This window comes from Aureobasidium namibiae (assembly GCF_000721765.1).
Source record: "Aureobasidium namibiae CBS 147.97 unplaced genomic scaffold scaffold_16, whole genome shotgun sequence".
Lineage (NCBI taxonomy): Eukaryota > Fungi > Ascomycota > Dothideomycetes > Dothideales > Saccotheciaceae > Aureobasidium > Aureobasidium namibiae.
Genome location: NW_013581193.1, coordinates 388,105 through 402,330, shown reverse-complemented (window position 1 = coordinate 402,330; position 14,226 = coordinate 388,105). Strand labels below are relative to the sequence as shown.

Sequence of the window (14,226 nt, the reverse complement as noted above, 5' to 3'; positions counted from 1 at the left end):
TCGAATACAGACGACTCAGCAATCCGCATGTGGTTCAAACAATGACTGACCCCTTCCCAACATCCCTCTCGACAGTAGCCCGAACCGCTTGTCAGCCATCGATGCGCTGAGAATCTCACCACGAAGTTGTCGAGAAGTAACAACACGCGCGTCATCACAACGATGTCCCCGTTGAGCTTGTCCTGCTGCGTAGTACCTATTCTTCGTCTCACTATCCTTGCGGCTCGTTTGGCCCTCTGGTTCACCTTCACGTCTGGCATTGTTAGTGTACACATCTCGCCCGACGATATCTGGCTCTTCGGATTTGCTTTCATGACCACAATGCACGCCATGTTCGATGCTAGCTATGTGGCCGCCTGTACCGCCGATCTTGGAGCCGAGTCTGGTCCTTGGGATATCATTCACCTGATGATCACCATCCTCGATGTGCAGATGGCGAGAGCAATTATCATGACCATCGCAGAAGGTGCCGACGAATGAGCAGGGGCCAACCATGTTACATGTATCGTGCTATTGACTGGTCTGACCAGTAGACGTACATTCTTACTACAGAAGAAGAATCAACCAATGAAGGGCCTGCAAATCATCTTAGATCAGCGCCACCCAAAGCCGAGTTGTCTTCACTTCCAGTCTGGACCCTGATCTGCCTCTGCGCACCAATAAGCTGCGCATTCTATGACTTCCTCAGTGCTTCGAGACAACCATCTGCTTTCCACAAGCCCCAGTTCTCTTCTCTCCAATCAATCACCACTTCGTTCTTTACATACCAATTCCTCAACCACTACCATCATGAACGCCTTCGAGACCATCACTCGCCTCTCCTTCCAGCACATTGGACCAGAGACAACCTACAAGATCTTTACCTCGCTCGTGTTGATCTATGCTCGTGTCAATCAACTCAAGATCTTCCTCGGCAGCATGAGTCTCATGACCTACTTGATGTTTCCATCCATCGCCAGCATCATCATCTCTCTCCGCGCATCTTCGATCCAAATGCGCATCGGTTGCCCCCTTCTGATGCTGGTCATCTTGATGTGGGCCCTCGATCGCGAAACCGCCTCGGACAGCCTGGTCCGCTCCTAAGATCTTTGCTGACATCGCCTACTGTCACGTCTAAGACAACGAGACGCCTGAACAAGGTAATTACAGGCATAACGTGTACTGACAAGATCACCACTGACCTGTAACTAGCGCTTGTCCGACATACGCCTACGCATCGACGCTACCATGTTTTGCATCAACCGGAAAAAGAGAGCAGGGATGCAACTTCACGTTGTCTCAGGTGGAATGTAAAATGAGAAGGACCAAAGTAGCACAATGTCACCAATCAAACACCACTGTTGTTCGCTCGAATTCAAACATCTCTTTCTTCGTTTTCGTCGTCGTGAATGAATGATGCACCGGCACTCGAGCTGGCCAAGACGAAAGCAGCATCAGCATTACTTCATCAGTCTGGCTTGATCTACTCAGAATCCCTGCTGCCTATGCCACTTCTCCTCCCACCCCTCAAAATAAGGATACTCGTCCAATGTCCGTGGCACCCATCCCTCTTCAATCAAGCCCCGTTTCTCCTGTTCTTTCTCCATCCTCTCTAATTCAGGAAGAGCAACATGCTCAACATGCCACGTACCCTTGTACTCCAAAAGCGATTTCTTCCCGTCACTAAGCACTTTCCTCACCAATCCTGGAATTCCCTTTTCGTCTTCAAACTCCGAGAGGGGAGTAAATACGCATTTGAAGTTGAAGCATATGGCGCCAGAGAGAGGGAGGCGGCGTAGGGTTTGCCAATCCACGCGGAGATTGATCGAGGAGACTGACAGAGCAGGAGATTGAGAGGTATGCAGAGCGAGAGTGGGGGAGCCAGGGGGCATGAAGAGCGGAGTGTCGATTTCCAGGCCCCAGGAGCCGCGTTGGATTGGTTTGTCGGTGGGGAATTTGGCAAAGAATCTGTTGTTTTTTGGAAAGACGCTTGATGTTAATTTTCTTCTTGTGTCTTCCTTTGCTGTCGAAGGAAAAGTGGGAGTGTAATTGAACAGATAAAGGAGGAAGGAGAAAGAGATAAGGGGGATCAAGAGGAACATGAAAGGGAGAAAGGGGAAATGAGATCTCACCTGTCCATCGAGAACTCCATTTTCTCTTTATAGTCCGGTACCGGGGTGTGAATATCCTTGAGGTTCATTCCGATCTTACTCCCCACAGTCCATCCAATAGAACTGCATACCACACCGGCCCTAAAGCTATAATACCCAGTCTTAGGATCCCTAAGCACGATAGCAAAGTCCTCAGGCACATTATTCAACAACACCACCAACGGATCTACTTCCCTCAAATTCGTCTTGGTGTTCAAGATGCCATTATGGAAGTGTAGAGTCTGCTTATCGATGAAGAAGTAAGAAGGGTAGCGAGCGCAGAGGAACTGTAAGCATATTTCCATGAGCTCTTTACATGCGATCTCGGATCCCGGCAATGCTTGTAGGATATCTGAGCCGTGCTTGACGTAGAGATCTTGTCGTTGTTTGATGCGTTGGGTATAAGTCTTGTCGAGTTCGAGCCACCAATCTGGTTCGAGCTTTTTATATGCTTGTCAAAGTTACGTTAGTCGTTTGTGTAGATACGGGATGAAGCAAGGGGAGGAGGAGGGAGGATGCCTTACACATTGTCTGATGGTACTCCCAGCGAAATGGTCGGTAGGGTCTCGGCAGTGCGGTCTCAATGTCGAAATTGGTATATGCTGCAGGCAAAGGAACACCACCCAAGGTAGCATAATCTGGAAAGTTGCCTAGAGCTTCAATATCCTCGACAGTGAAGCCAGTGGGAGTAGAGAAAGTCCTGAACTGCAAATCCAGAACGTTCTGTTTGTCCGGGAGACACTTGTACTTGTCGCTACCACGAGCGCGTTCTGCGAGACCTTTTACTGATGCACCACCCACGCCAACGCGGCTGTTGGTGAGATCTGCGAGAGCTGAGCGTCTGGAGGGTGGAAAGGTGTACTTGTATTACCTTGTGTTTCAGCCCAACACTCATTGACGCTCGAATATGGCCTTGAGCTCAGGGAATAGCTTACCAACCTTGGCCTTCTTCATGTTCTCCTTGACAGTGTCCTTGATTGGTTTGAAGGGCTCTGCAAAGGTAACGCGCTTGACAGTCTTGGGGGCGCGAGTAGGTGGCTTTGAGGGTGAAGTGATCCACACATCGTCCTTCTTGATAGGGGTACTGGGGACGCGTTTCATACTGGGCTTGATAGGCATGCCAGACTTGCTAGATGGGCGAGGAGTGTGAGGGGCCTGTGGGCCACCAGGGCAGCGAGAGGAGCGCGAGGAGCGTGGTGGGATGCTGACCACTTTCACAGCGCCTTTCTCGAAGGACTGCACGCTCAATGCTTGAGCTGTGTTGTAGCTGTTTGTCTGTCAGTGGTGATAGCAGAAGAAGGGAGAAAGGATATGACTTACACGCCGTTCTCGTGTCTGTGACAGTGGGAAAGCATCTCATAACAAGTCATCTGGTGCGCGCGGCAGAGACCAGGGCTGCGTAGAAGGAGACGGGCCACGCGCTGGGAAGAAGCAATGTCTTTGGCGGCCAGGAAGTCTGTGGCGCGAGTGATGAGGATGTCGTAGGCGCGGATGTGGGGAGCGATGTAGTTGTTCTCTGCATCAGAGCGCTGTGTGGCGATAGAGGTGGCACCCATGGTGATGGTGTCTCTGTGGAAGATGGTTGATACTGAGTCGCGATGTTGGTGTCGGGTGAGGACGCAGAGCTAAACGGAATGATATGTGGAAGATCCGGTCATGGACGAGTCTCGAGCAAAAGGACTAGCACAAGTGAGGGCAAAGTGAAATTTTGGGAGACGACGTGGATTGTGATTATGCTTTCTCCAAATGCTAACGAAAAAAATGCTCGATCAAGATTTGTACGAAAAGAAAACAAAAGATCGATAGAGCCGTCGTCCGCCCCTCGATGCTCTCCTCTTTACAGTAAACTACCAAGCTACGCACATGTGCATCCCCGGTTACTATATCTAGCAGGAAGCGCCACCGCTGGGGATGTTCGAGCAAGCGGTGGACTTCTTACCACCAGTGATGGAGTTACCGCTCCAAGTCCAGTTGGAGCAAGCACCCTTAGCACAGAGGATGTAGATATCGGTGGCAGAGCTGGCAACAGTTCCAGTGTTCTTGGTCATGGTCAAACCAGTAATGGGGACGCCAGCGGTGGGTGTGCCTGTTGGGGAACCGTTCTCATAGTCCTGCTCAATGACAATGCCGTACTTCTTGATGCCGGAAAGAGTGTTGCCGCTGTATGTGACACCAGAAACGGCACCGGTGGCGCCAGAGACAGTCTTGATACGGATACCGTTGTCGCTGTTGATGACCTTGTTGTTGGTGAAGTGGACGTTACTGACAGTGTTGTCGTCGCGGCCGCCAACGGAACCGACAGAAAGACCGTGACCGCCAGTGCAAGAGCCGCCGGAGAAGGTGATGTCAGCTGAAACCAGTTGTCAGCGGTGTTTTCAAGACGAGAAACGAATGGTCGGATACTCACAGCCAGAGTTGATGGCAACACAATCGTCCTGGTTGTGAACGACGGCATTGGTGATGGTAACACTGGTCGAGCTTCCGATATCGAAGGCATCTATATCATGTCAGAAGACTGTTCCTGACTTGGTCTGAGGTAGATGGTAAGGCATACCGGTGTTGTGTCCGAGGCTATCACCGGCGGCGCCGTCAATGGTGATGCTGTCCATGGTCAAGGTCTTGGCTCCGTTAATGGAGAAGGTCTGGACAGGAGAGTTCTTGATGGTAAGTCCGTTGCTATAGTTTGGTCAGCAATTGATTGTTTTGAAGTGCACCGTCAAGTGTTTTTACATGGACGAAGTGGTCAAGCTGTGAGCGTAGAAGAACTTGGGCTTCGTCTTGCCTTTTGGTTTAGTCAGTATGGTTGAGCTAGAAGAATTTCATCTTGGTTTGGTCTTACCTCCGTTCGAGCCTTTGCCGTCCCACCAGCGAGCACCGTCGCCATCGAGGACACTGCCAGAGGCACCAGTAACAGTGATGGAAGTACCGGAGACACTGACAAGAGGACCTGCCCACTCCTTGTAGCCGAAGGTAGTGGTGCCCTGGAAGATGACGTGGGTACCAGTCTTCAGACCAGTCAGGTCGAGAGTGGTACCGGCAGGAACAGCGACATTGTTAAGGACGATAGTGGCGCAGGCAGCCTTGGATTGAGTGGCAGATGCAGCGCCGCTGGAACCGCTGAAGGTGCAGGTTGTGGCGCGCTTGTCGATGGGCGATGCTGCGGGAGCAGCGGAGACCATGGCAGCACCGCCAATGGCAGCAGCTGCGACGAGAGAAGAGAAGTGCATGATGAACGATTGTAGTAGTTGGATAGTTGTTGAGAAACGAAAGATTGGTGAGAATAGTACTTCAAGACCGGCTTGAGGAAGTTGATGTGTGTTGCTTGACCCAGATGAGCTCTGGAGGTCACCTCGATACTTATACCTACTACTTTACGTGCGAATTGCTTGCCCTATACCGTCTCGTTTCGCTAACATTGAGTCTGCCCTGTCGTGTCATCTCGCTCGGTCTCGAGACTCGCGACCTCGTCAGCTCAGCAACATCGTCAACATAGCGCGAAAGGCTATAGATGACTTGGTCGATTTTTCCGTCCAATGGCGAAAGCCATGAGCTCAGCCTAGACTGTTTGGAGCAATATAGCGATGTGATCTCCTCTGTAGAAGGCCCTTTCCATCGGCAGAAGCTGTCAAGGTTTCTGGACGGCGGACGATGGTGAAACAAGGAGGGGGCAAGAACGAGTCCGAGAATTGCTTCGAGGCATTCAGCCGGAGCCATTGTCTGCACGGTGCGTCCAACAATGTGGGGGAAAACGTCCGGGGAGTGGACAAATCAATTTGTACCACGCGGGACTCTTCTGTCAATGCACACGCCAATCACACCAAGCCTCGCTAAGCATGTCGGACAAGCCTGTCGCGTGGAGCGTATGAGCCCTGGCCTGGTCGTCTCATGTTTGTGGTATAGTGAGACGCCTACTGTGGAGATGAGGCGTGCGTGGCATCGAGAGCCTCAGTGGCTAAGGACATATCATATTCTCGTAACCGCCCTCGAATTGCATCCTGTACATTCTGAAGCAATGACCCTCAGGGCTTTCGAATCGTATTTGCTGACTTTCTGAGCCCTGGGCCTTTGCTTCGCTTCCTTCAATTGGAAAGTCGCGGCTGCATATGAAGCCGTTTCCGTCCTTGTGATCGTCTGCCGATCGTGGTATGCACCCTAACGTCTAAGGCCGTATACTGAACTGTCAATGGTGTAATTCTTCAATTAGGCGGAGGGTGTACTCATTTGGCGAAGGAACTCGCTATTTTCCACGAGTCGGAGAATGGCCTGCCTGGTTCGACTATAATCTCGAAGTCTATCCGCTGAATCTACGAACTCTCCTTGCAGCACCCAGAGAGAAACAGCAGCTATTCAAACGTAAAGTCAAGTACAAACCGGAGACGTGTCCAGAGAGTTGATGGAATAATGACTCTCCGTGGAAAGTGCCCCAAGTCTTGGAAGCATGGTGCGTCGATCTAGATGCATGTCTATGACATATCGAAAGGAAGAGAGTGACAACAGTCTGGTCTCTTAGAGTCGTTAGGCGTTTTCTCAAGTACAGTATGGAAATGCAAGGTGTCTTTCGATTTGTGGGAAACACCAGAGAAGTCTGATTGCCAACACTTTTCGACGGGCTTTCACTGAACACTAGTGCAAATCACAACATGACTTTGCATTTTTCAGGTGGATGTTTTGTCAAGATACGAGATGAAGACAAGGTATAAATCTTCATTTCCACTTCACCGAGGGGCTATTATACACGATTTGTGCAGTTCTACCGCACCCGAACGCGCCTTCCCTAGCCTGAGAAGCTCCTACCAGTGAGCGAAAAACAGATAGTGAACAAAGCTCAAGAGAACCAAATTGAAGACCAACCAATTGCCAACGACCAGACGCGCACCTCCGCTCGGACCCCACATCTGTGCGATCTGCTGTTCGATAGAGGTTGAAGTTGCGGCGGCAGAGGTCGTGACCGAAACAACGACCGAGGTGGTAGTGACCGTGGTACTGATCTGCTTGGTGTTGGTCGAGGTGACTTCTTCAAAGTCTGTCAAGACTGTAGTGGCAGTGGCAGTGGCAACGGCGGTAGACGTGACAGGCGCAATCACAGTGCTCAGAGAGGTGATGACAACACCATCGACTTCAGTGGAGAAGATAGTGGAGGTAAGTTCGATGGTCTGGACGTAGACGCTCTTCAGCTCATCAGAAAAAGCAACATCGGAAGCGGCAGCACAACTGGAAGCAGAGCCGGGCAGAGTGGCGAGGTTGACCGAGGTGGTCACAGTGTGGAAGACCGTCTTGGTCACGGTAGCAGTAGTTGTAGATTGAGTGATGTTCTGGGCACAAACTAGTGCTGTCAGTAGGTGCTTGACCACAACTGATAGATCTTTGTGTTACCTGTGCCGAACAGAGCAGCCAGAGCAAAGGCGAAGATAGCAAAGAGCTTCATCGTGAATTCTGGTTGATGGGATGGCTTGGTAAAGCGAAGAAGAATGGGTTGATGATGGTAAACGGTTGGTGAGAGTTGCGCGAAGGTAAGAGAGGCAATTTGGCGGTCGAGATCTCAGTTGGTTTGCGCGAACGATTGAACTGAAGATGAGCCGTAGCGCCAACAGTATCACTTCTCGCAGCGCTGGAAATGCTCAGATTGGCGCAGAGTCCTGTCAAAATTGGTTTGGAGTGCGCTTGGGTCCAGTAAAGCTCGCTCCTCCCGGACGGTGTCCAGCGGCTGACCTGAAGTATTCGCTCTATCGATCTTCGTACCTACCAGCTCGATTCGACGAAGAGATAGCCAGCCGGCACAGGTCAGAATGGCGTTGAGCACTGCAAAGAATTTGGTGCAAGCTCTACGATCAATGACTTGACCCATCATATCCAAAGGCCTGCCACAAAGAATGGCCTGGAGATGCAAGTAAGAGACCTTTTTAAGAGGCCAGGACTGCCACCGAAGTCTTATGACTGCACATGCTACTAATAGCGCTTGATCAAAAGTGTGTTGGCAGATTCACGGGCGATCAAGCGACCTCCAGGCAAAAGCCTGCTGGACCTTCTACCACCACATGAAGGACAGACCCATCTATTGCTTTGATGGGGAGTTGACACAAGAGCTCTCACGACCAGGTCTTGGGCGCTACGGACATCAGTCGGCCATGTTCCAGTCATGGCCCATGGCAAGCCTCCTCACAAGAGACAACTCGTACCAATTACAGCCCGATGTATCTTCAGATGCATTGTTGGCCAGACGTCATGGAACGAAAAAACGACCACAAGCAGCGCTCATCAGAATGCATCTGATATCAAGGACGAATATCTCCGACTGTCTCGGGTTGTGCCCCGTCAGAATCAATCCTCAAGAACAAGTCCTTGCCATTGCGACACGTGTTTTTCAACCAAGCGGTGTATGATCACATCGTGGCGACCTGAAAAGACAACTGCGAAGATATAGACAAGCGCTCTCGACGGCGAGTGACTCGACCTTGCAAGTTCAACGAACAGGATGACGAGAGCAGGACAAGAAGTCGTGTACGAAAGAAGCGACATTCTTCGCTTGACCGCCCGGCAGTGCCGAATCACCCTACAACGCGACTTCCCAAATCATCTTCTCAACATCAACGTCAACATTGAGGCACCGATAAGGAAGCGGGAATATGTAGGAACAGTCTTTACGAGGAAGCGGCCACAAACTTTGCGTGGGACATCGCCATCAAGGTACTGTGGAGCCAGTAGTGTCTCTTTCCTCAACAGTCACGTCGCGCCGGCGCACGCGACAAGTCTGTCGAGTTGAGTGTCTTGCTGACCACTCATCTCTCCTCTTGACCTGGAACTTTACGACTTTGGGCCTGTCGAACTACGTGCACAGACGCTATGCCGTCCATCAAGGTGAACATCCCAGCTCGACTGTGGCCCAGGATGAAGGTAAGTGGCCAATCACAGACTAGCAGAAATCATCAAGGTGGTCACCAGAGTTTCCACAAAGGTCAGCATTTATAACAACCGATTTTTGCATCCTTTCAACATCATGGCTCTCAAACGAAAGCAGAACTCACAGCAGGCGTCCTCGAAGAAGAAGAGCAAGCACACGAAAATGGCACAACAAGTCAAAGAAGCATCACCATTTAAGACTCTCCCCATCACGCTGTTGTCGGGATTCTTGGTACGTTCTGAATATCATTGCAACATCAGCAGAACCATCTGACTCTATACCAGGGCAGCGGCAAAACAACACTTCTCAGCTACATCCTCAACTCCAAAGATCATGGACTGAAGATTGCAATGATCGTCAACGACATGGCCGCTGTTAATGTGGACCAAGGTATCATCGTAGCAGACGGTAAGAAGAAGGGCCGAGAAGCAGAGAAGATGATCGCCATGCAGAACGGCTGCATCTGTTGTACACTCCGTGGCGACTTCGTTATTGAGCTGGCGAAGATGGCCAAAGCTGGTGAATACGACTATGTGCTCATTGAGAGCACCGGTATCAGCGAGCCCCAACAGGTAGCAGAGAGTTTCACCACCGACTTTACTGAGGCCATGATGGGAGCCGATGGAGCGCTCGATCAATTCGACGAAGAGGAGAAGAAGGTATTCAACGAGATGTAAGTGTTGTCTGTGACTTTCGGCTTCTGAATTCTAGTCTTACAAAGTTGTAAGCGCGCAAAACGGTGGTCTGAACAAGGTCGCCAAACTTGACACGACAGTCACAGTCGTAGATGGCTTCAGGTTCTTTGAGGAATTTGAGACTATACAGCTCCTGCACGAACGTTTCCAGTCAGAGGTGGAGACGCCGGAAGACCAACGAACTGTCAGCGATCTGATGATCGACCAAATCGAGTTCGCTGATGTGATCATCGTCAATAAGGTAAGTGACTCGACAAAGCAATCTGACATGCCATTGACCCCTCTCAGATTGACATGATCAACGACGACGTACTTGCGCGCGTTCGCGGTCTTCTCAAAACGATGAATCCTGGAGCCAAGGTCATCGAAACCAGCCTCCGAGTCTCGAAACAATCCGAAAACCCCTATGGCGTCAAGCCTCTGGCCGTCAGAGAGATCATTGCGACTGGTATGTATAGCGAAGAGACCTCGATCAAGAGCTCTGGGTGGTTGAAGAGCATCAATGAAATGTCCATGATCGACAACCACGGCCGCACCGTCATGACGCCCAAGCCCGAAACACTCGAGTAAGTATCCACATTAGGTACCAAACTTTTGGGTGGCTGACGTTGCATTAGATACGGCATCAACAGCTTCGTGTACCGAGCAAGACGCCCGTTTTCGCCTGGTCGTCTGTATGAGCTTGTTCATGACAAATTCGTTATTCTAGAACCCCAGGATGAGGACGAAGAAGAAGACGAAGAGCAAGAAGAAGAGAGCGAGAACGATGCAGAGGACAACCAAGACGAAGAGAACGCAGCGCAAGACCGACTTGGCGAATCCGAAAGTAATGAGAACGAAAGTCAAATGGCTCTGCGCAGCAGGACAGCCCATTCAGACTCCGCCGCACACTCCTCAGACTCTTCGAGCCTGAAATCGGCCTCCGAGACCGACGCCACCTCCGTCGGTTCAGACGAGCAGGAAGCGCTCGACACCAAGTACCCAGATCTCGATCTCCCAACCCGTCTGGCCAACAAGAAAGCCCATCCAGTCTTCAAGCCTCTCCTACGCTCCAAAGGATTCATCTGGCTAGCTACCCGGCCCTATGTCAGTGGTGACTGGTCGCAGGCTGGCGCCATGCTCACCGTGTCTGGTGGGCTCAACTGGTTCGCCGTGGTACCGGAAGAACAATGGCCTTCACCCAGTCAAGATGTCACAGACCTGATCAAGAAAGACTTTGAGGGTGAATGGGGTGATCGGCGACAGGAGATTGTTTTCATTGGTGAGGGCATCGATGTCAAGGCTATCACGGAGCTCTTTGATGGTTGCCTCTTGAACGATGCGGAAATGATGAAGTGGGAGAGGATTATGAAGAGGAAGAACCTCACGAGTGAGCAGAGAGAGGACTTGCTATGCAGAAACTTTGATGATGGTTGGGAGGAGTGGAACAACCCACTCGACGAGGAAGAAGGTGACGGTCATGACCACGCTGGTCACCATCATCACTGAGAACATGAGATTGTCACCGCGACTAGTTCGCACTCAAAGCATCGCTTGAACTTGACTCGAATGTGGGAATAACTATTAGGTTAAGCTTAGAATCCTTCGAAAGTGCCGACTTCCGGGACGTCATCCGAATTTGGATTATGGCTCTGTGTAAGAAAGATTGTTTCCACAAACTTGTTGCTCTGGTTCCCTGGCGACATATCTCGAAACACCTCTTGATAGAATGTCACTAGATCTCCGCGCTCAATTGTTGTATATTGCGCCTTTGCTGCCCGCCGGTGTAGCATTGGCGTATATCATCTCTGTTGTATTCAACTGGGAGCAAATTCTGGCTCGTCGCAAATACGGCGATAAACCACATAAAAGCAAGGATATGAAGGTATCTTTGCCTCTCGATAAGACTGATATCAAACTTCAAGAGGACTCGACTTGGACTTCACAGATTGTCAACGCCGCAATGCCAATCGCATATCACAGCTTCACATCCGTCAAGCTCTGGAACATGGAAAGGTCCGAAACAGACTCCATCAACATTTGTGTCATTCAAGTTGCCATCACCATGGCTGAGTTTGCGATCGACTACTTCCGTTGTCATGAATGGCATAGAAGCGATTTGTTCGCCCTCGGAGCTTCGTGGGGCGGGATGGCATTACGATCACTGTTTCCCATGTTACGCTCTGGACTGACTGGCATTACTTCTTCAGTTTGCATTGCAATGCTCGGAATCTTCTCTGTTCTTCCAGAACGCCCGGCAGCGAATCAAAAGATTACCGAAGCTTCGAATTCTCGAGCGGAAAAGTCGGACGAAGTTGCCTCTTCAGCTACGGAGAATACGACACCACGCTCCTCCAACGTCCATCTTCACATCTTGAGCGTCTCTTTGTTGTTGGTCTACCTGGTTCGTGACTATCAAGCAGTCGCAGCCAAAACCTTGTATCGATTTTCTTGGATGGGGTCGTCTCCACATCTGCTGATCACCTTCGGCTTGTTGCTACTACGAGACGGAGTAGACAGTTGGCGAACCACATCTCGACCGGGCCAGACTCTTGCGCAACATCTAGAAGCATTCGTCTCCCAAGTTTATACCGGCACCCAAGGGTTCGACCGCTCCTGCGTGCTCGTTCCTTTATCCTTGCTAGGTGTATGGATTTCCCTCTTCTTCGTGTCCAACTACCTGACTTCCTGCCTGGGTTTTCGCAGGTTGATTCTTGGCCGACCACGAACGATGCCACAATTCCTTGATGGAGGCGTATTTGGTGGATTTGCTTATCTTATGGTTGTGTCTTTGCAGTTGTTCCTGCGGCGTAATCAGTTCAAGGGGCATAAGCCTGGCCAGAAGTTTCGTCTTGTGATGGCTTTCGTCACAGCATGCGGCCAGACTGTTACTGGTCTTGTGGCTCTGGCTATGGGTCTGTATGGTCTACAAATGTTTGGTTGGATGCAGAAAGATTCACATTCATGTTGTTGCTCATCGATCTAGTGCCTACATAAGTATTAATATAGACGTAAATTACAGATTGTTAGAAAAGAAAAAAAAGGATTTTTGTTTTGAGATCGCTAATGAAAATCAAAACTTACCATCGAACGCCAGATATCAGTAAGATTCAGACCTACCTACAGGTTGCAGTTAGTAAGGGTACCAGCGCCTGCAGTGGTAGCAGTAGTAGATAAGATCAGGGGAGTATGGAGCAAAAACACATGGCAGTCCACAACCGCGACATCTTGGAGTGTTGGCAAAGCGACCACCGAGAACAGTGTCGACAGTGGTGATAGAGGTGTTCTTGTTGCACATGTTAATTGTGTGTGTGGTAGTGATTGTGTGCTGTTGGTTGGAAGTGTTGGATCTGGATAAATGTTGATGGTGTCCTGCTATATATAGAGAAGTTTTCGAGGGGGCTCTTTGTTCTGGTGTTCAAAGGATTCGTTTTCGTGACAATGGGCTTGTTTGGCCGTCAAAGCCCTCCAAGACAACAGGCTCTCCCGAACAATGGGTGTGTTCAGAAGTTGAAAGGGAGCGCGCTTGGAGACAAAGAACTCATGTTACAATGCCTGTAGGAGCTCGTGTGGGTTCTGTTTCCGTAAGGCTCTGGAAAGACGTACAGACCATGAAGTTGCATAAAGGTGAAAGTGTGATCAAAGAGAATCCACGATCCTCATGGATGGACTGGGAGACGCAAGGTATGGCGCAGCAGCTCGTTACGAACATGCGCCAATGCATCGTCAAATTCCACTGGCTTTCAGCCTCAATGCATGCCGTACATATTCTTACGCGCCGGTTGAGTCTGTTGCTGCTGAGAGGATCGGAAGATTGATCCTCGTTATGACTGGATTCAAGGACGAAGGTGTGCTCATGGAAGCTTTAGACTGGTCCTACAAGAACGCGAGGTGGATTGTACGGCCCCCCTTGAAGTCTCTGACTAGTTCAACTCGCCCGTCTTGTAATGGTACTTGAAGTAACGCTTGTTCGTGTAGACATCTTCGCCATCCCAGTCTTGCTCTTCTTCCTCCTTGTATTCAGCGAAGCTCACATTTGCAATGTCGAGATTGCAACAGATACAATCCGCCATGTCGATACCGCAACGTAGAACTCCGACCGTGAATTCGTAATCGTGATCAGGATCCTCATAACGGTTGAGATCTCTCTCGACGAAGAGACAGACAACAAGGACTCCCTTGGTGTGCCAATCGGCTTGGTCGGCTACGATGAAGAATTGCGGGTGCATTTTGTTGTCCTCTTTGCTGGCGTCGATGTGGTAGTCGTAGATGTCTCGGAGCGTACGGCCAGAAAAGTCTGGCTGGGTCGCGAGAATGCATCGATTTGTTGTCATATCGCCAGTGTTCAAGTCATTGACAAAGCGTTGTTGGCCATCCTGATCAAGGGAGATCAGAGAGTATGCTGCAAACTCGCTATGCTGGGAATCAACTGTAGTGGTGCCGTCATCCGGAGAGTTGAATGGTAGAGTGTCTGCGAGTTCTCTAGTTGAAGCCATGTCTAGAAAATCGAATATCGCTAGCTTGC

At 50.3% G+C, this 14,226-nt stretch overlaps 8 protein-coding genes across 8 annotated transcripts; 4 read left to right on the top strand and 4 right to left on the bottom strand.

The window, feature by feature from the left end:
* Window positions 1-162: 162 nt before the first annotated feature.
* On the top strand, window positions 163-480 carry M436DRAFT_66377 (uncharacterized protein; the record flags this gene model as incomplete). Its single annotated transcript, XM_013569198.1, has 1 exon — window positions 163-480. The coding sequence occupies one exon, from the start codon at window positions 163-165 to the stop codon at window positions 478-480; it is 318 nt and encodes a 105-aa protein (XP_013424652.1).
* A 309-nt stretch (window positions 481-789) lies between these two features.
* On the top strand, window positions 790-1,293 carry M436DRAFT_84560 (uncharacterized protein; the record flags this gene model as incomplete). The annotated part of the gene is made up of 3 exons (XM_013569262.1): window positions 790-1,071; window positions 1,119-1,139; window positions 1,192-1,293. 3 exons carry the CDS (start codon window positions 790-792, stop codon window positions 1,291-1,293), a joined length of 405 nt encoding a protein of 134 aa, XP_013424716.1.
* Window positions 1,294-1,466: 173 nt separating this feature from the next.
* On the bottom strand, window positions 1,467-3,248 carry M436DRAFT_75305 (uncharacterized protein; the record flags this gene model as incomplete). Its single annotated transcript, XM_013569261.1, has 4 exons — window positions 1,467-1,947; window positions 2,112-2,580; window positions 2,654-2,990; window positions 3,069-3,248. 4 exons carry the CDS (start codon window positions 3,246-3,248, stop codon window positions 1,467-1,469), a joined length of 1,467 nt encoding a protein of 488 aa, XP_013424715.1.
* Window positions 3,249-4,015: 767 nt separating this feature from the next.
* M436DRAFT_84558 (putative polygalacturonase 2) lies at window positions 4,016-5,356 on the bottom strand (the record flags this gene model as incomplete). The annotated part of the gene is made up of 5 exons (XM_013569260.1): window positions 4,016-4,479; window positions 4,537-4,626; window positions 4,684-4,805; window positions 4,860-4,911; window positions 4,969-5,356. 5 exons carry the CDS (start codon window positions 5,354-5,356, stop codon window positions 4,016-4,018), a joined length of 1,116 nt encoding a protein of 371 aa, XP_013424714.1.
* Window positions 5,357-6,919: 1,563 nt separating this feature from the next.
* Window positions 6,920-7,554, bottom strand: M436DRAFT_84557 (uncharacterized protein; the record flags this gene model as incomplete). The annotated part of the gene is made up of 2 exons (XM_013569259.1): window positions 6,920-7,452; window positions 7,503-7,554. 2 exons carry the CDS (start codon window positions 7,552-7,554, stop codon window positions 6,920-6,922), a joined length of 585 nt encoding a protein of 194 aa, XP_013424713.1.
* Window positions 7,555-9,123: 1,569 nt separating this feature from the next.
* Window positions 9,124-11,210, top strand: M436DRAFT_53302 (CobW domain protein; the record flags this gene model as incomplete). The annotated part of the gene is made up of 6 exons (XM_013569051.1): window positions 9,124-9,258; window positions 9,312-9,700; window positions 9,756-9,963; window positions 10,011-10,288; window positions 10,340-10,548; window positions 10,675-11,210. The coding sequence occupies 6 exons, from the start codon at window positions 9,124-9,126 to the stop codon at window positions 11,208-11,210; spliced, it is 1,755 nt and encodes a 584-aa protein (XP_013424505.1).
* Window positions 11,211-11,430: 220 nt separating this feature from the next.
* M436DRAFT_53454 (uncharacterized protein) lies at window positions 11,431-12,687 on the top strand (the record flags this gene model as incomplete). The annotated part of the gene is made up of 1 exon (XM_013569080.1): window positions 11,431-12,687. The coding sequence occupies one exon, from the start codon at window positions 11,431-11,433 to the stop codon at window positions 12,685-12,687; it is 1,257 nt and encodes a 418-aa protein (XP_013424534.1).
* Window positions 12,688-13,624: 937 nt separating this feature from the next.
* M436DRAFT_53283 (uncharacterized protein) lies at window positions 13,625-14,197 on the bottom strand (the record flags this gene model as incomplete). The annotated part of the gene is made up of 1 exon (XM_013569047.1): window positions 13,625-14,197. The coding sequence occupies one exon, from the start codon at window positions 14,195-14,197 to the stop codon at window positions 13,625-13,627; it is 573 nt and encodes a 190-aa protein (XP_013424501.1).
* Between the last annotated feature and the right edge of the window lie 29 nt (window positions 14,198-14,226).